This window comes from Oncorhynchus mykiss, chromosome 18 (assembly GCF_057628025.1).
Source record: "Oncorhynchus mykiss isolate SJ-2025 chromosome 18, ASM5762802v1, whole genome shotgun sequence".
Classification (NCBI taxonomy): domain Eukaryota; kingdom Metazoa; phylum Chordata; class Actinopteri; order Salmoniformes; family Salmonidae; genus Oncorhynchus; species Oncorhynchus mykiss.
In genome coordinates, this window is record NC_143039.1 from 6,170,568 (window position 1) to 6,194,811 (window position 24,244).

Consider the following 24,244-nt stretch of genomic DNA (forward strand, 5'->3'; position numbering starts at 1 on the left):
TGTACATTACAGAGAGAGAGGCTTGTTTGTAGAATCACACTGTACAGTACAGAGAGAGAGGCTTGTTTGTAGAATCACACTGTACAGTACAGAGAGAGAGGCTTGTTTGTAGAATCACACTGTACAGTACAGAGAGAGAGAGGCTTGTTTGTAGAATCACACTGTACAGTACAGAGAGAGAGAGGCTTGTTTGTAGAATCACACTGTACATTACAGAGAGAGAGGCTTGTTTGTAGAATCACACTGTACAGTACAGAGAGAGAGGCTTGTTTGTAGAATCACCCTGTACAGTACAGAGAGAGAGGCTTGTTTGTAGAATCACCCTGTACAGTACAGAGAGAGAGAGGCTTGTTTGTAGAATCACACTGCACAGTACAGAGAGAGAGGCTTGTTTGTAGAATCACCCTGTACAGTACAGAGAGAGAGGCTTGTTTGTAGAATCACACTGTACAGTACAGAGAGAGAGGCTTGTTTGTAGAATCACACTGCACAGTACAGAGAGAGAGGCTTGTTTGTAGAATCACACTGTACAGTACAGAGAGAGAGGCTTGTTTGTAGAATCACACTGTACAGTACAGAGAGAGAGGCTTGTTTGTAGAATCACACTGTACAGTACAGAGAGAGAGGCTTGTTTGTAGAATCACACTGTACATTACAGAGAGAGAGGCTTGTTTGTAGAATCACACTGTACAGTACAGAGAGAGAGGCTTGTTTGTAGAATCACACTGTACAGTACAGAGAGAGAGGCTTGTTTGTAGAATCACACTGTACAGTACAGAGAGAGAGGCTTGTTTGTAGAATCACACTGTACAGTACAGAGAGAGAGAGGCTTGTTTGTAGAATCACACTGTACAGTACAGAGAGAGAGGCTTGTTTGTAGAATCACACTGTACATTACAGAGAGAGAGGCTTGTTTGTAGAATCACACTGTACAGTACAGAGAGAGAGGCTTGTTTGTAGAATCACACTGTACAGTACAGAGAGAGAGGCTTGTTTGTAGAATCACACTGTACAGTACAGAGAGAGAGAGGCTTGTTTGTAGAATCACACTGTACAGTACAGAGAGAGAGGCTTGTTTGTAGAATCACACTGTACAGTACAGAGAGAGAGGCTCCTACTATACACTGAGTATAACAACTCCTCTCTAATGTTGACCCCCCCTGTACATCCTACTATACACTGAGTATAACAACACCTCTCTAATGTTGACCCCCCCCTGTACATCCTACTATACACTGAGTATAACAACACCTCTCTAATGTTGACCCCCCCCCCCCCCTGTACATCCTACTATACACTGAGTATAACAACACCTCTCTAATGTTGACCCCCCCCTGTACATCCTCCTATACACTGAGTATAACAACACCTCTCTAATGTTGACCCCCCTGTACATCCTACTATACACTGAGTATAACAACACCTCTCTAATGTTGACCCCCCTGTACATCCTACTATACACTGAGTATAACAACACCTCTCTAATGTTGACCCCCCCTGTACATCCTACTATACACTGAGTATAACAACACCTCTCTAATGTTGACCCCCCCCCCCCTGTACATCCTACTATACACTGAGTATAACAACACCTCTCTAATGTTGACCCCCCCCTGTACATCCTACTATACACTGAGTATAACAACACCTCTCTAATGTTGACCCCCCCTGTACATCCTACTATACACTGAGTATAACAACACCTCTCTAATGTTGACCCCCCTGTACATCCTACTATACACTGAGTATAACAACACCTCTATAATGTTGACCCCCCCCTGTACATCCTCCTATACACTGAGTATAACAACACCTCTCTAATGTTGACCCCCCCCTGTACATCCTACTATACACTGAGTATAACAACACCTCTCTAATGTTGACCCCCCTGTACATCCTACTATACACTGAGTATAACAACACCTCTCTAATGTTGACCCCCCCTGTACATCCTACTATACACTGAGTATTTTTATTTATTTTTTTTTATTTTACCTTTATTTAACCAGGTAGGCAAGTTGAGAACAAGTTCTCATTTACAATTGCGACCTGGCCAAGATAAAGCAAAGCAGTTCGACAGATACAACAACACAGAGTTACACATGGAGTAAAACAAACATACAGTCAATAATAAAGTATAAACAAGTCTATATACAATGTGAGCAAATGAGGTGAGAAGGGAGGTAAAGGCAAAAAAAGGCCTTGGTGGCAAGGTAAATACAATATAGCAAGTAAAACACTGGAATGGTAGTTTTGCAATGGAAGAATGTGCAAAGTAGAAATAAAAATAATGGGGTGCAAAGGAGCAAAATAAATAAATAAATTAAATACAGTTGGGAAAGAGGTAGTTGATAGGGCTAAATTATATGTGGGCTATGTACAGGTGCAGTAATCTGTGAGCTGCTCTGACAGTTGGTGCTTAAAGCTAGTGAGGGAGATAAGAGTTTCCAGTTTCAGAGATTTTTGTAGTTCGTTCCAGTCATTGGCAGCAGAGAACTGGAAAGAGAGGCGGCCAAAGAAAGAATTGGTTTTGGGGGTGACTAGAGAGATATACCTGCTGGAGCGTGTGCTACAGGTGGGAGATGCTATGGTGACCAGCGAGCTGAGATAAGGGGGGACTTTACCTAGCAGGGTCTTGTAGATGACATGGAGCCAGTGGGTTTGGCGACGAGTATGAAGCGAGGGCCAGCCAACGAGAGCGTACAGGTCGCAATGGTGGGTAGTGTATGGGGCTTTGGTGACAAAACGGATTGCACTGTGATAGACTGCATCCAGTTTGTTGAGTAGGGTATTGGAGGCTATTTTGTAAATTACATCGCCAAAGTCGAGGATTGGTAGGATGGTCAGTTTTACAAGGGTATGTTTGGCAGCATGAGTGAAGGATGCTTTGTTGCGAAATAGGAAGCCAATTCTAGATTTAACTTTGGATTGGAGATGTTTGATATGGGTCTGGAAGGAGAGTTTACAGTCTAACCAGACACCTAAGTATTTGTAGTTGTCCACGTATTCTAAGTCAGAGCCGTCCAGAGTAGTGATGTTGGACAGGCGGGTAGGTGCAGGTAGTGATCGGTTGAAGAGCATGCATTTAGTTTTACTTGTATTTAAGAGCAGTTGGAGGCCACGGAAGGAGAGTTGTATGGCATTGAAGCTTGCCTGGAGGGTTGTTAACGCAGTGTCCAAAGAAGGGCCGGAAGTATACAGAATGGTGTCGTCTGCGTAGAGGTGGATCAGAGACTCACCAGCAGCAAGAGCGACCTCATTGATGTATACAGAGAAGAGAGTCGGTCCAAGAATTGAACCCTGTGGCACCCCCATAGAGACTGCCAGAGGTCCGGACAACAGACCCTCAGATTTGACACACTGAACTCTATCAGAGAAGTAGTTGGTGAACCAGGCGAGGCAATCATTTGAGAAACCAAGGCTGTTGAGTCTGCCGATGAGGATGTGGTGATTGACAGAGTCGAAAGCCTTGGCCAGATCAATGAATACGGCTGCACAGTAATGTTTCTTATCGATGGCGGTTAAGATATCGTTTAGGACCTTGAGCGTGGCTGAGGTGCACCCATGACCAGCTCTGAAACCAGATTGCATAGCAGAGAAGGTATGGTGAGATTCAAAATGGTCGGTAATCTGTTTGTTGACTTGGCTTTCGAAGACCTTAGAAAGGCATGGTAGGATAGATATAGGTCTGTAGCAGTTTGGGTCAAGAGTGTCCCCCCCTTTGAAGAGGGGGATGACCGCAGCTGCTTTCCAATCTTTGGGAATCTCAGACGACACGAAAGAGAGGTTGAACAGGCTAGTAATAGGGGTGGCAACAATTTCGGCAGATAATTTTAGAAAGAAAGGGTCCAGATTGTCTAGCCCGGCTGATTTGTAGGGGTCCAGATTTTGCAGCTCTTTCAGAACATCAGCTGAATGGATTTGGGAGAAGGAGAAATGGGGAAGGCTTGGGCGAGTTGCTGTTGGGGGTGCAGTGCTGTTGACAGGGGTAGGAGTAGCCAGGTGGAAAGCATGGCCAGCAGTAGAAAAATGCTTATTGAAATTTTCAATTATGGTGGATTTATCAGTGGTGACAGTGTTTCCTATCTTCAGTGCAGTGGGCAGCTGGGAGGAGGTGTTCTTATTCTCCATGGACTTTACAGTGTCCCAGAACTTTTTTGAGTTAGTGTTGCAAGAAGCAAATTTCTGCTTGAAAAAGCTAGCCTTGGCTTTTCTAACTGCCTGTGTATAATGGTTTCTAGCTTCCCTGAACAGCTGCATATCACGGGGGCTGTTCGATGCTAATGCAGAACGCCATAGGACGTTTTTGTGTTGATTAAGGGCAGTCAGGTCTGGGGAGAACCAAGGGCTATATCTGTTCCTGGTTCTAAATTTCTTGAATGGGGCATGTTTATTTAAGATGGTTAGGAAGGCATTTTTAAAAAATATCCAGGCATCCTCTACTGACGGGATGAGGTCAATATCCTTCCAGGATACCCCGGCCAGGTCGATTAGAAAGGCCTGCTCGCTGAAGTGTTTCAGGGAGCGTTTTACAGTGATGAGAGGAGGTCGTTTGACCGCTGACCCATTACGGATGCAGGCAATGAGGCAGTGATCGCTGAGATCTTGGTTGAAGACAGCAGAGGTGTATTTAGAGGGGAAGTTGGTTAGGATGATATCTATGAGGGTGCCCGTGTTTAAGGCTTTGGGGAGGTACCTGGTAGGTTCATTGATAATTTGTGTGAGATTGAGGGCATCAAGTTTAGATTGTAGGATGGCTGGGGTGTTAAGCATGTTCCAGTTTAGGTCGCCTAGCAGCACGAGCTCTGAAGATAGATGGGGGGCAATCAGTTCACATATGGTGTCCAGAGCACAGCTGGGGGCAGAGGGTGGTCTATAGCAGGCGGCAACGGTGAGAGACTTGTTTTTAGAAAGGTGGATTTTTAAAAGTAGAAGTTCAAATTGTTTGGGTACAGACCTGGATAGTAGGACAGAACTCTGCAGGCTATCTTTGCAGTAAATTGCAACACCGCCCCCTTTGGCAGTTCTATCTTGTCTGAAAATGTTGTAGTTTGGAATTAAAATGTCTGAATTTTTGGTGGTCTTCCTAAGCCAGGATTCAGACACAGCTAGAACATCCGGGTTGGCAGAGTGTGCTAAAGCAGTGAAAAGAACAAACTTAGGGAGGAGGCTTCTAATGTTAACATGCATGAAACCAAGGCTATTACGGTTACAGAAGTCGTCAAAAGAGAGCGCCTGGGGAATAGGAGTGGAGCTAGGCACTGCAGGGCCTGGATTCACCTCTACATCGCCAGAGGAACATAGGAGGAGTAGAATAAGGGTGCGACTGAAAGCAATAAGAATTGGTCGTCTAGAACGTCTGGAACAGAGAGTAAATGGAGGTTTCTGGGGGCGATAAAATAGCATCAAGGTATAATGTACAGACAAAGGTAAGGTAGGATGTGAATACAGTGGAGGTAAACCTAGGTATTGAGTGATGAAGAGAGAGATATTGTCTCTAGAAACATCATTGAAACCAGGAGATGTCATTGCATATGTGGGTGGTGGAACTAATAGGTTGGATAAGGTATAGTGAGCAGGACTAGAGGCTCTACAGTGAAATAAGCCAATAAACACTAACCAGAACAGCAATGGACAAGACATATTGACATTAAGGAGAGGCATGCTTAGTCGAGTGATCAAAAGGGTCCAGTGAGTGGAGAGGTTGGTTTAGGGTCACGGCGATTTAGACAGCTAGCCAAGCCAACCGGTAGCAAGCTAGCATAGGATGGAGTCTGTTGTTAGCCACCTCTTGCGTTCGGTCAGTAGATTAGTGGGGTTCCGTGTGGTAGAGGGGATTAATCCAAATCACACAACAACAAAAATAAGAACAATAGATATAGTTATAGAGGCCCGAGAAGAAAACATAATAATTCAAATAAATAAATTGTCCGATTGTCTATTCAGATAGCAGCCGGAAAGACAGCTAACGGTTAGCGGGCCGCAGATGGGCGTTCCGGTAACGTCGCGACAGAGGAGCCAGCCGGATCTCCTTCAGGTAGATAACGTCGGCAGTCCGGTTGTGAAGGCCCGGTGGGGCTCCGCGTAGGCAGTGAAACGGGTCCGGATAGGTGACTGCAGCCCAGGAGTGAATGATGGAACTCAGGCGTGATTGACGGAGCTGGCTAGCACCGGAACAATCGATGTTTGCTCCGGAATCGACGAAAGCCGACTGTCACACGGATAGCAGCTAGCTAGCTGTGAGATCCGGGTATGAACGTCCAGAGAGCAGTTGAAATCCAGGGACATGAAGAGAAAAAAAAAATGGTCCGGTATGTTCCGTTTCCCGAGCCGCGCTGCGCCGTACAAAACTGGCGATAGATTTTCGATAGATTTTCGAACTAAAGGACAGCCGATGACCACAAACCGTGGTTAGCTTCTGATTAGCTTCTGGGCTAGCTCCTGGCTAGCTTCTGGCTAGTTTCTGGCCAGCCTCCTGGAGTTTCTGGCTAGCTTCCTGAAGGATTGCAGATCTGAGGTAAATAATACTTTTTTATAAATATAAATTGGTGAGGCTGGTTGCAGGAGAGTGTTTAGAAGATGAGTTGATGGAAAATAAAAATAAAATGTATGTGAAAAAAAGTTGTAAATATATATATATACAGGACACGACAAGACGAGGACAAAAGACGTCTGAACTGCTATGCGATCTTGGAGAAAAAAAAAGATATATAACAACACCTCTCTAATGTTGACCCCCCCTGTACATCCTACTATACACTGAGTATAACAACACCTCTCTAATGTTGACCCCCCCCCCCCCTGTACATCCTACTATACACTGAGTATAACAACACCTCTCTAATGTTGACCCCCCTGTACATCCTACTATACACTGAGTATAACAACACCTCTCTAATGTTGACCCCCCTGTACATCCTACTATACACTGAGTATAACAACACCTCTCTAATGTTGACCCCCCTGTACATCCTACTATACACTGAGTATAACAACACCTCTCTAATGTTGACCCCCCTGTACATCCTACTATACACTGAGTATAACAACACCTCTCTAATGTTGACCCCCCCCTGTACATCCTACTATACACTGAGTATAACAACACCTCTCTAATGTTGACCCCCCCCTGTACATCCTACTATACACTGAGTATAACAACACCTCTCTAATGTTGACCCCCCTGTACATCCTACTATACACTGAGTATAACAACACCTCTCTAATGTTGACCCCCCCTGTACATCCTACTATACACTGAGAATAACAACACCTCTCTAATGTTGACCCCCCTGTACATCCTACTATACACTGAGTATAACAACACCTCTCTAATGTTGACCCCCCCTGTACATCCTACTATACACTGAGTATAACAACACCTCTCTAATGTTGACCCCCCCTCTATACGCTGACTGAGCAGTTCTTGACACAAACCGGTGACACATCAAGGGGGTGTACTGCCAACTAACCCCACGCTAGCAACGATAGTAGTAGTTAGCTGACTATCTACAATCAACTACGACTTGCTGTGGTGAATGGTGTACCCTAGCTAACGTTGGCGTGCCAGACGATCAAAAAGAGGACTGTTCTCTGAAAATGATTTCCTCGAACCACGAAAGGGGGTGAGTTGAAATGATCCTGGTTGTTTCTAAACGTTACCTCGCTAGCTAACTAAATTAGCAAGCTTATTACCAGCTGAATCAAGCCACCGAATATGTGAAACAACGCTAATCATTGGACCTACCTACCTAACTACACACAAATGTACTAGACTACACAGTGCCTGGCGTCTACTGCCAAACCCTGGTCACCGTCCTTCGTCTTTCCCTCTGAACGGCAGACACACCCAGTCCATGATGTGACTGTAGGCACTTCAGTCCTTCGTCTTTCCCTCTGAACGGCAGACACACCCAGTCCATGATGTGACTGTAGGTTCAAACCCTGTTCAACGGCACTTCCGTCCTTCGTCTTTCCCTCTGAACGGCAGACACACCCAGTCCATGATGTGACTGTAGGTTCAAACCCTGTTCAACGGCACTTCCGTCCTTCGTCTTTCCCTCTGAACGGCAGACACACCCAGTCCATGTTCCGCGTGTCTGAAGTTATTCAACATCCTTAGTGGAAGTGGGTTTAACAAGTGGCATCAGTAAGGGATCATAGCTTTCACCTGGCATGTCACGGAAAGGGCAGGTGTTCTTAATGTTTAGTCCGCTCAGTGTACAGCCTACTGCCTAATGATGTACAGTAACTAAAGTATCTCAAATATCAATCCATCGTAGGGTCAATTCTGAGTCCGTTTTTTATTTAAGTGAATTTAAATTGTAATTGCTCTCACTTGAATTGAGTAAATAAAAAAACGTCAAACAGTTCATCAGAATGACACAGATTGTTTTCGGCCTCCATCGAGTTTCCCCCCATAAGACATGCTGACAAGACGCCTCTCGTATCATATCCTTCCATTTCAGACGCAGACGCAGAGCTGATAACGGAACTTGATTCGAGAAATGTTCTGCTTCGCTATTCACAACCGCAGCATTCTACCACTGGCCCACTGGCATCAAGTATGTACCCCTCAGGCCTGGCAGACAGCTGCTCCTCATATTAGGCCTGGCGTATTAGAGAGGGCCTGGCTGTTTGAAATGCCAGAGGGACAGCCAGGGCATGTGTCCACATGGCGAGAAATAGAGGGCTGATACCGACCCGGAGCCACAACGTTCCTGACGGCTCTGTAGCCAACCGACCCGGAGCCACAACGTTCCTGACGGCTCTGTAGCCAACCGACCCGGAGCCACAACGTTCCTGACGGCTCTGTAGCCAACCGACCCGGAGCCACAACGTTCCTGACGGCTCTGTAGCCAACCGACCCGGAGCCACAACGTTCCTGACGGCTCTGTAACCAACCGACCCAGAGCCACAACGTTCCTGACGGCTCTGTAGCCAACCGACCCAGAGCCACAACGTTCCTGACGGCTCTGTTGCCAACGAACTAAAACACTGCTCTGTTGCCAACTAGCTACAACACTGCTCTGTAACCAACCAACCCAGAGCCACAACGTTCCTGACGGCTCTGTAGCCAACCGACCCGGAGCCACAACGTTCCTGACGTTTCTGTAGCCAACTAGCTACAACACTGCTCTGTAACCAACTAGCTACAACACTGCTCTGTAACCAACTAGCTACAACACTGCTCTGTAACCAACTAGCTACAACACTGCTCTGTAGCCAACTAGCTACAACACTGCTCTGTAACCAACTAGCTACTAGCTACAACACTGCTCTGTAACCAACCGACCCAGAGCCACAACGTTCCTGACGGCTCTGTTGCCAACGAACTAAAACACTGCTCTGTTGCCAACTAGCTACAACACTGCTCTGTAACCAACCAACCCAGAGCCACAACGTTCCTGACGGCTCTGTAGCCAACCGACCCGGAGCCACAACGTTCCTGACGGCTCTGTAGCCAACCGACCCGGAGCCACAACGTTCCTGACGGCTCTGTAGCCAACCGACCCGGAGCCACAACGTTCCTGACGGCTCTGTAGCCAACCGACCCGGAGCCACAACGTTCCTGACGGCTCTGTAACCAACCGACCCAGAGCCACAACGTTCCTGACGGCTCTGTAGCCAACCGACCCAGAGCCACAACGTTCCTGACGGCTCTGTTGCCAACGAACTAAAACACTGCTCTGTTGCCAACTAGCTACAACACTGCTCTGTAACCAACCAACCCAGAGCCACAACGTTCCTGACGGCTCTGTAGCCAACCGACCCGGAGCCACAACGTTCCTGACGTTTCTGTAGCCAACTAGCTACAACACTGCTCTGTAACCAACTAGCTACAACACTGCTCTGTAACCAACTAGCTACAACACTGCTCTGTAACCAACTAGCTACAACACTGCTCTGTAGCCAACTAGCTACAACACTGCTCTGTAACCAACTAGCTACTAGCTACAACACTGCTCTGTAACCAACCGACCCAGAGCCACAACGTTCCTGACGGCTCTGTTGCCAACGAACTAAAACACTGCTCTGTTGCCAACTAGCTACAACACTGCTCTGTAACCAACCAACCCAGAGCCACAACGTTCCTGACGGCTCTGTAGCCAACCGACCCGGAGCCACAACGTTCCTGACGGCTCTGTAGCCAACCGACCCGGAGCCACAACGTTCCTGACGGCTCTGTAGCCAACCGACCCGGAGCCACAACGTTCCTGACGGCTCTGTAGCCAACCGACCCGGAGCCACAACGTTCCTGACGGCTCTGTAGCCAACCGACCCGGAGCCACAACGTTCCTGACGGCTCTGTAGCCAACCGACCCGGAGCCACAACGTTCCTGACGGCTCTGTAGCCAACCGACCCAGAGCCACAACGTTCCTGACGGCTCTGTAGCCAACCGACCCAGAGCCACAACGTTCCTGACGGCTCTGTAGCCAATCGACCCAGAGCCACAACGTTCCTGACGGCTCTGTAGCCAACTAGCTAAAACACTTCTCTGTAGCCAACTAGCTAAAACACTGTTCTGTAACCAACTAGCTACTAGCTAAAACACTGCTCTGTAACCAACTAGCTACTAGCTAAAACACTGCTCTGTAACCAACTAGCCAACTAGCTAAAACACTGCTCTGTAACCAACTAGCTACTAGCTAAAACACTGCTCTGTAACCAACTAGACACTGCTCTGTAACCAACTAGCCAACTAGCTAAAACACTGCTCTGTAACCAACTAGCTAAAACACTGCTCTGTAAACAACTAGCTAAAACACTGCTCTGTAACCAACTAGCTACTAGCTAAAACACTGCTCTGTAACCAACTAGCTACTTGCTACAATACTGCTCTGTAACCAACTAGCTACTAGCTACAATACTGCTCTGTAACCAACTAGCTAAAACACCGCTCTGTAACTAACTAGCTAAAACACTGCTCTATAACCAACTAGCTACTAGCTAAAACACTTCTCTGTAACCAACTAGCTACTAGCTACAACACTGCTCTGTAACTAACTAGCTAAAACACTGCTCTGTAACCAACTAGCTACTAGCTAAAACACTGCTCTGTAACCAACTAGACACTGCTCTGTAACCAACTAGCCAACTAGCTAAAACACTGCTCTGTAACCAACTAGCTAAAACACTGCTCTGTAAACAACTAGCTAAAACACTGCTCTGTAACCAACTAGCTACTAGCTAAAACACTGCTCTGTAACCAACTAGCTACTTGCTACAATACTGCTCTGTAACCAACTAGCTACTAGCTACAATACTGCTCTGTAACCAACTAGCCAACTAGCTAAAACACCGCTCTGTAACTAACTAGCTAAAACACTGCTCTATAACCAACTAGCTACTAGCTAAAACACTTCTCTGTAACCAACTAGCTACTAGCTACAACACTGCTCTGTAACCAACTAGCTACTAGCTACAATACTGCTCTGTAACCAACTAGCTAAAACACCGCTCTGTAACTAACTAGCTACTAGCTAAAACACTGCTCTGTAACCAACTAGCTACTAGCTAAAACACTGCTCTGTAACCAACTAGCTACTTGCTACAATACTGCTCTGTAACCAACTAGCTACTAGCTACAATACTGCTCTGTAACCAACTAGCCAACTAGCTAAAACACCGCTCTGTAACTAACTAGCTAAAACACTGCTCTATAACCAACTAGCTACTAGCTAAAACACTTCTCTGTAACCAACTAGCTACTAGCTACAACACTACTCTGTAACTAACTAGCTAAAACACTGCTCTGTAACCAACTAGCTACAACACTGCTCTGTAACTAACTAGCTAAAACACTACTCTGTAACCAACTAGCTACTAGCCACTAACTAAAACACTGCTCTGTAACCAACTAGCTACTAGCCAACTAACTAAAAAACAACTCTATATCCTACTAGCTACAACACTGCTCTGTAACTAACTAGCCACCACACTGCTCTGTAACCAACTAGTCACCACACTGCTCTGTAACCAACTAGCTACTAGTCACCACACTGCTCTGTAACTAACTAGTTACTAGTCACCACACTGCTCTGTAACCAACTAGTTACTAGTCACCACACTGCTCTGTAACCAACTAGCTACTAGTCACTACACTGTAGACACTCTATTGTCTATTGTAATCTAGTCTCCTATTGTCTATTGTGATCTGGTTTCCTATTGTCTATTGTAATCTGGCCTTCTGTCATGTAGACTCTCCTATTGTCTATTGTAATCTGGTATCCTATTGTAATCTCTATTGTAATCTGGTCTCCTATTGTAATCCTATTGTAATCTAGTCTCCTATTGTCTATTGTAATCTGGTCTCCAATTGTCTATTGTAATCTGGTCTGCTGTCATGTAGACTCTCCTATTGTCTATTGTAATCTGGTCTCCTATTGTAATCCTATTGTAATCCTATTGTAATCTGGTTTGATGTCATGTAGACTCACCTATTACCTATTGTAATCCTATTGTAATCTATATTGTAATCTGGTCTCCTATTGTCTATTGTAATCTGGTTTGCTGTCTCTCTCCAGACTCTCCTATTGTCTATTGTAATCTGGTCTCCTATTGTAATCTCTATTGTAATCTGGTCTGCTGTCATGTAGACTCTCCTATTACCTATTGTAATCTCTATTGTAATCTAGTCTCCTATTGTCTATTGTAATCTGGTCTCCTATTGTCTATTGTAATCTGGTCTCCTGTCCTGTAGACTCTCCTATTGTCTATTGTAATCCCTTCCCCCTCTGTCCTCTCTAGGAATTATCTGTGATGAAGCAGGTTCTGCTCAGTATGAGGTCCAGAAAGACTGACCCCTCCCCCCTCTGTCCTCTCTCTAGGAGTTATCTGTGATGAAGCAGGTTCTGCTCAGTATGAGGTCCAGAAAGACTGACCCCTCCCCCCTCTGTCCTCTCTCTAGGAGTTATCTGTGATGAAGCAGGTTCTGCTCAGTATGAGGTCCAGAAAGACTGACCCCTCCCCCCTCTGTCCTCTCGCTAGGAGTTATCTGTGATGAAGCAGGTTCTGCTCAGTATGAGGTCCAGAAAGACTGACCCCTCCCCCCTCTGTCCTCTCTCTAGGAGTTATCTGTGATGAAGCAGGTTCTGCTCAGTATGAGGTCCAGAAAGACTGACCCCTCCCCCCTCTGTCCTCTCTCTAGGAGTTATCTGTGATGAAGCAGGTTCTGCTCAGTATGAGGTCCAGAAAGACTGACCCCTCCCCCCTCTGTCCTCTCTAGGAGTTATCTGTGATGAAGCAGGTTCTGCTCAGTATGAGGTCCAGAAAGACTGACCCCTCCCCCCTCTGTCCTCTCTCTAGGAGTTATCTGTGATGAAGCAGGTTCTGCTCAGTATGAGGTCCAGAAAGACTGACCCCTCCCCCCTCTGTCCTCTCTAGGAGTTATCTGTGATGAAGCAGGTTCTGCTCAGTATGAGGTCCAGAAAGACTGACCCCTCCCCCCTCTGTCCTCTCTAGGAGTTATCTGTGATGAAGCAGGTTCTGCTCAGTATGAGGTCCAGAAAGACTGACCCCTCCCCCCTCTGTCCTCTCTCTAGGAGTTATCTGTGATGAAGCAGGTTCTGCTCAGTATGAGGTCCAGAAAGACTGACCCCTCCCCCCTCTGTCCTCTCTCTAGGAGTTATCTGTGATGAAGCAGGTTCTGCTCAGTATGAGGTCCAGAAAGACTGAGCCCTTCCTGGATCCTGGCGGGGCTGGGGCGGAGCTGGCCTTCAGCAGACCCAAAAACCTCAGCAGGACCACAGAGGAGGATGAGCAGAACCCTCACAGACACAGACCCAAACCCACCGTGTTCGTGAGTGAAAACCCTTCACACGCACACCCACACAGATACTGTACACACCCACACAGATTAACACTGCAGAGCCCTATAGAACCCAATTCCCTATATAGTGCACTACTTTAGACCAGGGCCCTATAGAACCCTATTCCCTATATATAGTGCACTACTTTAGACCAGGGCCCTATAGAACCCTATTCTCTATATAGTGCACTACTTTAGACCAAGGCCCTATATAGGGGGCCATTTGGGCAACATTTTGGGTGCTATTTGTGATTGTTAACATCCATATCCTCACCAACACCTCCAGTAGACTAGTCCTCCTGTAGACCAGTCCTCCTGTAGACCAACCCTCCAGTAGACCAGTCCTCCTATAGACCAATCCTCCGGTGGACCAGTCCGAAAAGTAGATCAGTCCTCCAGTAGACCAACCTTCCGGTAGACCAGTTCTCCAGTAGACCAACCTTCCGGTAGACCAGTTCTCCAGTAGACCAGTCCTCCAGTAGACCAACCCTCCAGTAGACCAGTCCGAAAAGTAGATCAGTCCTCCAGTAGACCAACCCTCCAGTAGACCAACCCTCCAGTAGACCAGTCCTCCAGTAGACCAGTCCTCCAGTAGACCAGTCCTCCAGTAGACCAGTCCTCCAGTAGACCAACCCTCCAGTAGACCAGTCCTCCAGTAGACCAGTCCTCCAGTAGACCAGTCCTCCAGTAGACCAACCCTCCAGTAGACCAGTCCTCCAGTAGACCAGTCCTCCAGTAGACCAGTCCTCCAGTAGACCAACCCTCCAGTAGATCAGTCCTCCAGTAGACCAGTCCTCCAGTAGACCAGTCCTCCAGTAGACCAACCCTCCAGTAGACCAACCCTCCAGTAGACCAACCCTCCAGTAGACCAACCCTCCAGTAGACCAGTCCTCCAGTAGACCAGTAGTCCAGTCCTCCAGTAGACCAACCCTCCAGTAGACCAGTCCTCCAGTAGACCAGTCTTCAAGTAGACCAGTCCTCTAGTAGACCAGTCCTCCAGTAGACCAGTCCTCCAGTAGACCAGTCCTCCAGTAGACCAGTCCTCCAGTAGACCAGTCTTCCAGTAGACCAGTCTTCCAGTAGACCAGCCCTCTAGTAGACCAGTCCTCCAGTAGACCAACCCTCCAGTAGACCAGTCTTCCAGTAGACCAGTCCTCCAGTAGACCAACCCTCCAGTAGACCAGTCTTCCAGTAGACCAGTCCTCCAGTAGACCAACCCTCCAGTAGACCAGTCTTCCAGTAGACCAGTCCTCCAGTAGACCAACCCTCCAGTAGACCAGTCCTCCAGTAGACCAGTCCTCCAGTAGACCAGTCCTCCAGTAGACCAGTCCTCCAGTAGACCAACCCTCCAGTAGACCAGTCCTCCAGTAGACCAGTCCTCCAGTAGACCAGTCTTCCAGTAGACCAGTCTTCCAGTAGACCAGTCCTCCAGTAGACCAGTCCTCCAGTAGACCAGTCCTCTAGTAGACCAGTCCTCCAGTAGACCAACCCTCCAGTAGACCAGTCCTCCAGTAGACCAGCCCTCTAGTAGACCAGTCCTCCAGTAGACCAGTCCTCCAGTAGACCAGTCCTCCAGTAGACCAACCCTCCAGTAGACCAGTCCTCCAGTAGACCAGTCCTCCAGTAGACCAGTCCTCCAGTATACCAGTCCTCCAGTAGACCAGTCTTCCAGTAGACCAGTCTTCCAGTAGACCAGTCCTCCAGTAGACCAGTCCTCCAGTAGACCAGTCCTCTAGTAGACCAGTCCTCCAGTAGACCAACCCTCCAGTAGACCAGTCCTCCAGTAGACCAGCCCTCTAGTAGACCAGTCCTCCAGTAGACCAGTCCTCCAGTAGACCAGTCCTCCAGTAGACCAGCCCTATAGTAGACCAGTCCTCCAGTAGACCAGTCCTCCAGTAGACCAACCCTCCAGTAGAGGTGACTTCCGTATCCAATTTGTTATTGTTGAGTAATACAAAGCTCAATGCATCACCAGCCGTATTACAAATAAGGTGACATTTCCCCTGGACTGACTCATGTTCTCTCTCTCTCTTCCAGACCAATAAGGAAGCTCCTGAATGGTACAGGAAAGTCAAGTTCCCACCTGAATGACCAATGGCCTTACAGGTGGTGCAGATGGGATGTGTGTGGACACTCCGTACTGGTTTTATTTACACTACTGTATTGGTAATAGTTTATATGTGTATGTTGTGCTGTACTGTTGTAATCGGTTGGCTTGCTATGTTTTATATAAAAATCTTTCAAAACTACACTCTACTCGTCTTCACATTTCTGTTTTGCTTGGCATTGACCTTAGCCCTGACCCTAGCCCTCCTCCTGAATCAACCCTGACCCTAGAGGTGACCCTAGCCCTGACCTTAGCCCTGACCTTAGCCCTGACCCTAGCCCTGACCCTAGCCCTCCTCCTGAATCAACCCTGACCCTAGCCCTGACCCTAGCCCTCCTCCTGAATCAACCCTGACCCTAGAGGTGACCCTAGCCCTCCTCCTGAATCAACCCTGACCCTAGAGGTGACCCTAGCCCTGACCCTAGGGGTGTCCCTAGCCCTGACCCTAGCGGTGACCCTAGCCGTGACCCTAACCCTGACCTTAGCCGTGACCCTAGCCCTGACCCTAGCCCTGACCTTAGCCCTGACCCTAGCCGTGACCCTAGCCCTGACCCTAGCCCTGACCTTAGCCCTGACCCTGACTGTTAGTAATCTAGTAGAGTGGACAGCAGCTCAGGCAGTAGTTTGACTGTTAGTCATCTAGTAGAGGGGACAGCAGCTCAGACAGTAGAGGGGACAGCAGTCATCTCGTAGAGGGGACAGCAGTCATCTAGTAGAGGGGACAGCAGTCATCTCGTAGAGGGGACAGCAGTCATCTAGTAGAGGGGACAGCAGCTCAGACAGTAGTTTGACTGTTGGTCACCTAGTAGAGGGGACAGCAGTCATCTAGTAGAGGGGACAGCAGTCATCTAGTAGAGGGGACAGTAGTCATCTAGTAGAGGGGACAGCAGTCATCATCTAGTAGAGGGGACTGTTAGTCATCTAGTAGAGGGGACAGCAGTCATCTAGTAGAGGGGACAGCAGCTCAGGCAGTAGTTTGACTGTTAGTCATCTAGTAGAGGGGACAGCAGTCATCTCGTAGAGGGGACAGCAGCTCAGGCAGTAGCTCCTCCTCCTCTCCGCTATTTGATTTGTTAGACGAAAGGCAAGAAGGCATTGGCTTTAAAAATAGAAATGGTAGGCATACCTTGATGTTTTCAGACTCATGACTCTTATCGGTGTCATATTATTGAGCCCGTCTGTCCGCCTGAATTGCTTAAATTACTCCCTCCGTCCCTCCCTCCCTCCCTCCTCTCAATGTTCCTTTCTTTCTATGTTTCTGAGCTTAGCATCCATTCCAGAACATTCTGTGTATTGGTGGTGAAGGATCAATTAACTTATTCTGTGTATTGGTGGTGAAGGATCGTTAACTCTTTCTGTGTATTGGAGGTGAAGGATCGTTAACTTGATCTGTGTATTGGTGGTGAAGGATCTTTAACTCTTTCTGTGTATTGGTGGTGAAGGATCGTTAACTCTTTCTGTGTATTGGTGGTGAAGGATCGTTAACTCTTTCTGTGTATTGGTGGTGAAGGATCGTTAACTCTTTCTGTGTATTGAAGGTGAAGGATCGTTAACTCTTTCTGTGTATTGGAGGTGAAGGATCTTTAACTCTTTCTGTGTATTGGAGGTGAAGGATCGTTAACTCTTTCTGTGTATTGGTGGTGAAGGATCGTTAACTCTTTCTGTGTATTGAAGGTGAAGGATCGTTAACTCTTTCTGTGTATTGGTGGTGAAGGATCGTTAACTCTTTCTGTGTATTGGTGGTGAAGGATCGTTAACTCTTTCTGTGTATTGGAGGTGAAGGATCGTTAACTCTTTCTGTGTATTGGAGGTGAAGGATCGTTAACTCTTTCTGTGTATTGGTGGTGAAGGATCGTTAACTCTTTCTGTGTATTGGTGGTGAAGGATCGTTAACTCTTTCTGTGTATTGAAAGTGAAGGATCGTTAACTCTTTCTGTGTATTGGTGGTGAAGGATCGTTAACTCTTTCTGTGTATTGAAAGTGAAGGATCGTTAACTCTTTCTGTGTATTGGTGGTGAAGGATCGTTAACTCTTTCTGTGTATTGGTGGTGAAGGATCGTTAACTCTTTCTGTGTATTGAAAGTGAAGGATCGTTAACTCTTTCTGTGTATTGGTGGTGAAGGATCGTTAACTCTTTCTGTGTATTGGTGGTGAAGGATCGTTAACTCTTTCTGTGTATTGGAGGTGAAGGATTGTTAACTCTTTCTGTGTATTGGAGGTGAAGGATCGTTAACTCTTTCTGTGTATTGAAGGTGAAGGATCGTTACCTCTTTCTGTGTATTGGAGGTGAATGATCGTTAACTTGATCTGTGTATTGGAGGTGAAGGTTCGTTAACTTGATCTGTGTATTGGAGGTGAAGGATCGTTAACTTGATCTGTGTATTGGAGGTGAAGGATCGTTAACTTGATCTGTGTATTGGAGGTGAAGGATCGTTAACTCTTTCTGTGTATTGGTGGTGAAGGATCGTTAACTTGATCTGTGTATTGGAGGTGAAGGATCGTTAACTTGATCTGTGTATTGGTGGTGAAGGATCGTTAACTCTTTCTGTGTATTGGTGGTGAAGGATCGTTAACTTGATCTGTGTATTGGTGGTGAAGGATCGTTAACTCTTTCTGTGTATTGAAGGTGAAGGATCGTTAACTCTTTCTGTGTATTGGTGGTGAAGGATCGTTAACTCTTTCTGTGTATTGAAGGTGAAGGATCGTTAACTCTTTCTGTGTATTGGTGGTGAAGGATCGTTAACTTGATCTGTGTATTGGTGGTGAAGGATCGTTAACTCTTTCTGTGTATTGGAGGTGAAGGATCTTTAACTCTTTCTGTGTATTGGTGGTGAAGGATCGTTAACTCTTTCTGTGTATTGGTGGTGAAGGATCGTTACCTCTTTCTGTGTATTGGAGGTGAAGGATCGTTAACTCTTTCTGTGTATTGAAGGTGAAGGATCGTTAACTCTTTCTGTGTATTGAAGGTGAAGGATCTTTAACTCTTTCTGTGTATTGGTGGTGAAGGATCGTTAACTTGATCTGTGTATTGGAGGTGAAGGATCGTTAACTTGATCTGTGTATTGGTGGTGAAGGATCGTTAACTCTTTCTGTGTATTGGTGGTGAAGGATCGTTAACTTGATCTGTGTATTGGAGGTGAAGGATCGTTTTGAAATGAATATGGTCTGTGCCAGTCGGGTAGCAACTTTGGGTTTATGGCGACCTCCCTGGTCCACTCCCCTCCTAGACTTCTGCAGTCCCTAAGATGTGTGCATGAAAACAGCCTGTTCCATCACACTGGTCGGCTGTTCCATCACCCTGGTCGGCGGTTCCATCACCCTGGTCCACTCCCCTCCTAGACTTCTGCAGTCCCTAAGATGTGTGCATGAAAACAGCCAGTTCCATCACCCTGGTCGGCTGTTCCATCACCCTGGTCGGCGGTTCCATCACCCTAGTCCACTCCCCTCCTAGACTTCTGCAGTCCCTAAGATGTGTGCATGAAAACAGCCTGTTCCATCACCCTGGTCGGCTGTTCCATCACCCTGGTCGGCGGTTCCATCACCCTGGTCCACTCCCCTCCTAGACTTCTGCAGTCCCTAAGATGTGTGCATGAAAACAGCCTGTTCCATCACCCTGATCGGCTGTTCCATCACCCTGGTCAGCGGTTCCATCACCCTGGAGTCAGCGGTTCTATCACCCTGGTCGGTTGTTCCATCACCCTGATCGGTTGTTCCATCACCCTGGTCGGCTGTTCCATCACCCCGGTCGGCAGTTCCATCACCCTGGTCGGCAGTTCCATCGCCCTGGTCGGCGGTTCCATCACCCTTGTCGGCTGTTCCATCACCCAGGTCGGCAGTTCCATCACCCAGGTTGGCAGTACCATCACCCTGGTCGGCGGTTCCATCACCCTGGTCGGCGGTTCCATCACCCTTGTCGGCGGGTTTATCACCCTGGTCGGCGGTTCCATCACCCTGGTCAGCGGGTTTATCACCCTGGTCAGCGGTTCCATCACCCTGGTCAGTGGGGTTATCACCCTGGTCAGCGGTTCCATCACCCTGGTCAGCGGGTTTATCACCTTGGTCAGCGGTTTCATCACCCTGGTCAGCGGGTTTATCACCCTGGTCAGCGCTTACATCACCCTGGTCAGTGGTTACATCACCCTGGTCAGCGGGTTTATCACCCTGGTCAGCGGTTACATCACCCTGGTCAGCGGTTACATCACCCTGGTCATCCAATCACTTTCTGAACTAGTTCTAGTTTTAACAATGAACCTTGAAAATACCTTCAATATGTATGACGTAAACTTCTGAGAAGAATCATTCAGAATATGAATAAATTAAGGGATGAAAATAAACGTGTCGACTATAGTTTAATATTCCCAGTAGAGGCACATTCCACAGAATGTACATACATGTGATAAATAAAAAAATGATTTTATTTGGTGTTGATAGAAAATGTTCTTGAAGCACAGGGAGGGAACCCTGTGAAATGATGCAGGTCAAAGCTTGAGAACACGAAACATGGTGAGTATATAGATAATAATGAGCGTTCCTTGGAATGTGTGTAACCTAGCTACATATTTAGTAAACGGGGCTTTAGGGAGAGAGAAGCCCTCTGTGAAGGGGGTCTCGGTGCCGGGGAGCTGTTTACTGTTGTTGTACAAAAGGCTTTTTGACGGTGTGTGAGGCGTTCTGTTCTGTCTTATTTGTTGGCCACGCCCTGCCTCTTTTTTGAAACACTAAACCGACTGAACCTGCCCCACGCCCGCCTCGCTTCCTCTCATCGCATGAGTTGACATGGATAGAAAAGAGCAGAAGCTTTGAACTATCCCAACAGACTCCAGTCCTACCGAACCGAGACAAAGTGGATAACCCAGTCAGACGAGATCGCTAATTAGACTGCACACAGGCTTGAATAATATACATAGCTACAGTCAGTCCTCTCATGCACCGTCCCGTTTCATCTGTCGCCTCTGTCGTTATTATATGATTATTATTGCGGCCGCTCGCACCTTGTTATTCCGGTGGGGAGTAAATCTATATGGCCGCGACGCTGATCACGATGAGCGCTGGGACCGGGACCGGGCAGGACGAGATGTTCTACACCCTGCTCAAGCCCATGCTTTCGGAAGGCTTCCCGGCCGAGGAGTCGGCTCTGTTCGGTTTCGATACCAAGAACCTACTGACGGAAAGGAGTGGACAGAGTGAATACGCGCACCAGGTAATGTAGTTTGTCAGTGTTGAGATGTTCTCCCCGGTGTAGGCTATTCTTTATCTCAGAATGGGCGAGGTTGGTTGGCATGTTGCAAAGCACTGAGGCTGTTCGTTTTGCTGTGATGTGGGGAATTCTATAGTATTATAAAAAATGTAGAGGAGATTGGCGCTTTAATGGTGCGTAATAATAACGTCTCCTGATGTTGTTATGGTCGTAAGTATTTTATCATTCGATGTGTAGGCCTATGGGTCGGGACACAGCAGGAAGATTACATGATTGGGGACGAGTGACATCGTCGGAACGGCAGGTAGCCTAGTGGTTAGAGTGTTGGACTAGTAACTGAAAGGTTGCTGGATTGAAACCCCCGAGTTGACAAGGTACAAATCTGTCGTTCTGCCCCTGAACAGGCAGTTAACCCACTGTTCCTAGGCCGTAATTGTAAATAAGAATTTGTTCTTAACTGACTTGCCTAGTTTAAAAAAAATAGCAAGACGCATTTAGCTCATAGTTCATTGGAACTGGTAGGACAGGCAGCTATGCCAGACAGTGCCAGTTGCTCACACGCTCACAATTGGTTTCTTGGCTACCATTACCATCAACAACTGACTCCGTCCGATCCCATCTACTCTCTAACGCACGGTGCGGAGTCCGGACCCAACCCGATATAGTAGGTAGAAACTTCCCAGCAATGTCGACAGACAGACAGACAGCCCGACCGCCTTAATCGGAACACTTGTGGCAGATATACATGACCAGTTAACAGCTGGACGATCTAAACGACAGAAATAGAAAATCTTTCCTTCGGCCAGCAAGCCATTGCGTAAAGAACAGGACAGAGCAGTTACTTTGCGGGACAGGAGAAGCACCAACAGGGAGGGTGTTTTTCCTTGCCAATGTCCAGTAACCATTTCCTCCATTAGTTGGATGATCTTTAATGAGTGATTTATGTGGAGCCTGAATAGTATTTATTATGGTGTGTGTGTGTAGTTTTTCTCCTTAGTAGAGGGAATGGAGAGAGAGAGAGAGTCAGGTTCATTCCTTCATCATGACCACCTGTCATTAGGCTGCTGTCCCAAATGGCACCCTATTCCCTATGTAGTGCACTACTTTTAACCCAAAGTTAATGGCACCCTATTCCCTATGTAGTGCACTACTTTTAACCCGAAGTTAATGGCAACCCTATTCCCTATGTAGTGCACTACTTTTAACCCGAAGTTAATGGCAACCCTATTCCCTATGTAGTGCACTACTTTTAACCCGAAGTTAATGGCAACCCTATTCCCTATGTAGTGCACTAGTTTTAATCACAGCCCTGTGGGTGCCGTTTGGGAAGCAGATAGTGCCTGTTTAAAGCCCTCTGGTCTGGTTGGTGTGTGTACAGTTTACAGCTGAGGGGGGAATGTGACAGCAGCTCACTGAAGGCTACTTGATAAATGTCTGCCTGGTGACTCTGTCTGTCCTATCAGACATTACTACCGGACTCCTCATCCCACTGGCCACCACATAGTTTCAGCATGACACAGTCAAACACTGGTTCTGAACTCTTAATAAATTGACTATACAGATGTAGTATCTTAATTTGATCACTCTTTTCTTGCGGAGAATTTCCCCCTGCATCGATAAACCCATACTACTAACACACAATTATATTTTACAGTATTGCACTTTTTCCACGTAGTCTACTTTTCTGGCCCGCTAATAGCCTATCGACCAATCACGTAACATTATGGACTAAACGTTCAGATCCTATTGCTGCAGGATTATTTTGCTGTGACAATATAGGTCAAATCATGATCCTCCATCTGTATGAGGTTTGACATGATAGATGAAGTTGTATTACAGACATGTTCAGGTTTGTTGGTACCTCTTCACAAAAAAATAAAAAAAATAACATTTTCTCTGAAATAACTTGACATTTACTAAAGTAATTATTCCATATTTAATTATTAATTATTTATTTAATAGAAATAAGACTCTTTATTTTGCTTTTTTTTAATTCAACATAGTATTGTATATAATAAAACAAAATGAAAATGACATGGACACAAATGATGGGACCCTTAAACCTCATATTTTGTTGCACAACCTTCAGAGGTAATCACTGCAATCAAATGTTCTCTGTAGCTCTCAGTGAGACTCCTGCACCTGTTAACAGGTAATTCGGCCCACTCTTCCTGAGCAAACTGCTCCAGCTGTCTCAGGTTTGATGGAGGCCTTCTGCACCTGTTAACAGGTAGTTCGGCCCACTCTTCCTGAGCAAACTGCTCCAGCTGTCTCAGGTTTGATGGGTGACTCCTGCACCTGTTAACAGGTAGTTTGGCCCGCTCTTCCTGAGCAAACTGCTCCAGCTGTCTCAGGTTTGATGGGTGACTCCTGCACCTGTTAACAGGTAGTTCGGCCCGCTCTTCCTGAGCAAACTGCTCCAGCTGTCTCAGGTTTGATGGGTGACTCCTGCACCTGTTAACAGGTAGTTCGGCCCGCTCTTCCTGAGCAAACTGCTCCAGCTGTCTCAGGTTTGATGGGTGACTCCTGCACCTGTTAACAGGTAGTTTGGCCCGCTCTTCCTGAGCAAACTGCTCCAGCTGTCTCAGGTTTGATGGGTGACTCCTGCACCTGTTAACAGGTAGTTTGGCCCGCTCTTCCTGAGCAAACTGCTCCAGCTGTCTCAGGTTTGATGGGTGACTCCTGCACCTGTTAACAGGTAGTTTGGCCCGCTCTTCCTGAGCAAACTGCTCCAGCTGTCTCAGGTTTGATGGGTGACTCCTGCACCTGTTAACAGGTAGTTTGGCCCGCTCTTCCTGAGCAAACTGCTCCAGCTGTCTCAGGTTTGATGGGTGACTCCTGCACCTGTTAACAGGTAGTTTGGCCCGCTCTTCCTGAGCAAACTGCTCCAGCTGTCTCAGGTTTGATGGGTGACTCCTGCACCTGTTAACAGGTAGTTTGGCCCGCTCTTCCTGAGCAAACTGCTCCAGCTGTCTCAGGTTTGATGGGTGACTCCTGCACCTGTTAACAGGTAGTTCGGCCCGCTCTTCCTGAGCAAACTGCTCCAGCTGTCTCAGGTTTGATGGATGCCTTCTCCAGACTGTAGGATTCAGATCAGGACTCATTAGAAGGCCTCTCCAGACTGTAGGA

At 47.0% G+C, this 24,244-nt stretch overlaps 2 protein-coding genes across 4 annotated transcripts in view; both read left to right on the top strand.

The window, feature by feature from the left end:
* Positions 1 to 16,060, top strand: part of LOC110495345 (progesterone-induced-blocking factor 1) — an 85,690-nt gene extending 69,630 nt beyond the window's left edge. For 2 of the 3 annotated variants that reach the window (XM_090207001.1, XM_090207003.1), the window contains exons 16-17: positions 13,626 to 13,802; positions 15,849 to 16,060. In XM_090207001.1, the coding sequence (XP_090063127.1) occupies positions 13,626 to 13,802; positions 15,849 to 15,902 (231 nt within the window). In that variant the 3' untranslated portion in view covers positions 15,903 to 16,060. Of the gene's footprint in view, positions 1 to 12,831; positions 12,996 to 13,625; positions 13,803 to 15,848 lie in introns of those variants that run through there. The other variant, XM_090207002.1, reaches the window with a different exon arrangement.
* Positions 16,061 to 20,455: 4,395 nt separating this feature from the next.
* LOC110516944 (KLF transcription factor 5a) overlaps positions 20,456 to 24,244 on the top strand; it is a 28,393-nt gene continuing 24,604 nt past the window's right edge. The window contains exon 1 of the mRNA XM_036972375.2: positions 20,456 to 21,118. Coding sequence (XP_036828270.2) covers positions 20,939 to 21,118 — 180 coding nt within the window. The 5' untranslated portion in view covers positions 20,456 to 20,938. The remainder of the gene's footprint in view (positions 21,119 to 24,244) is intronic.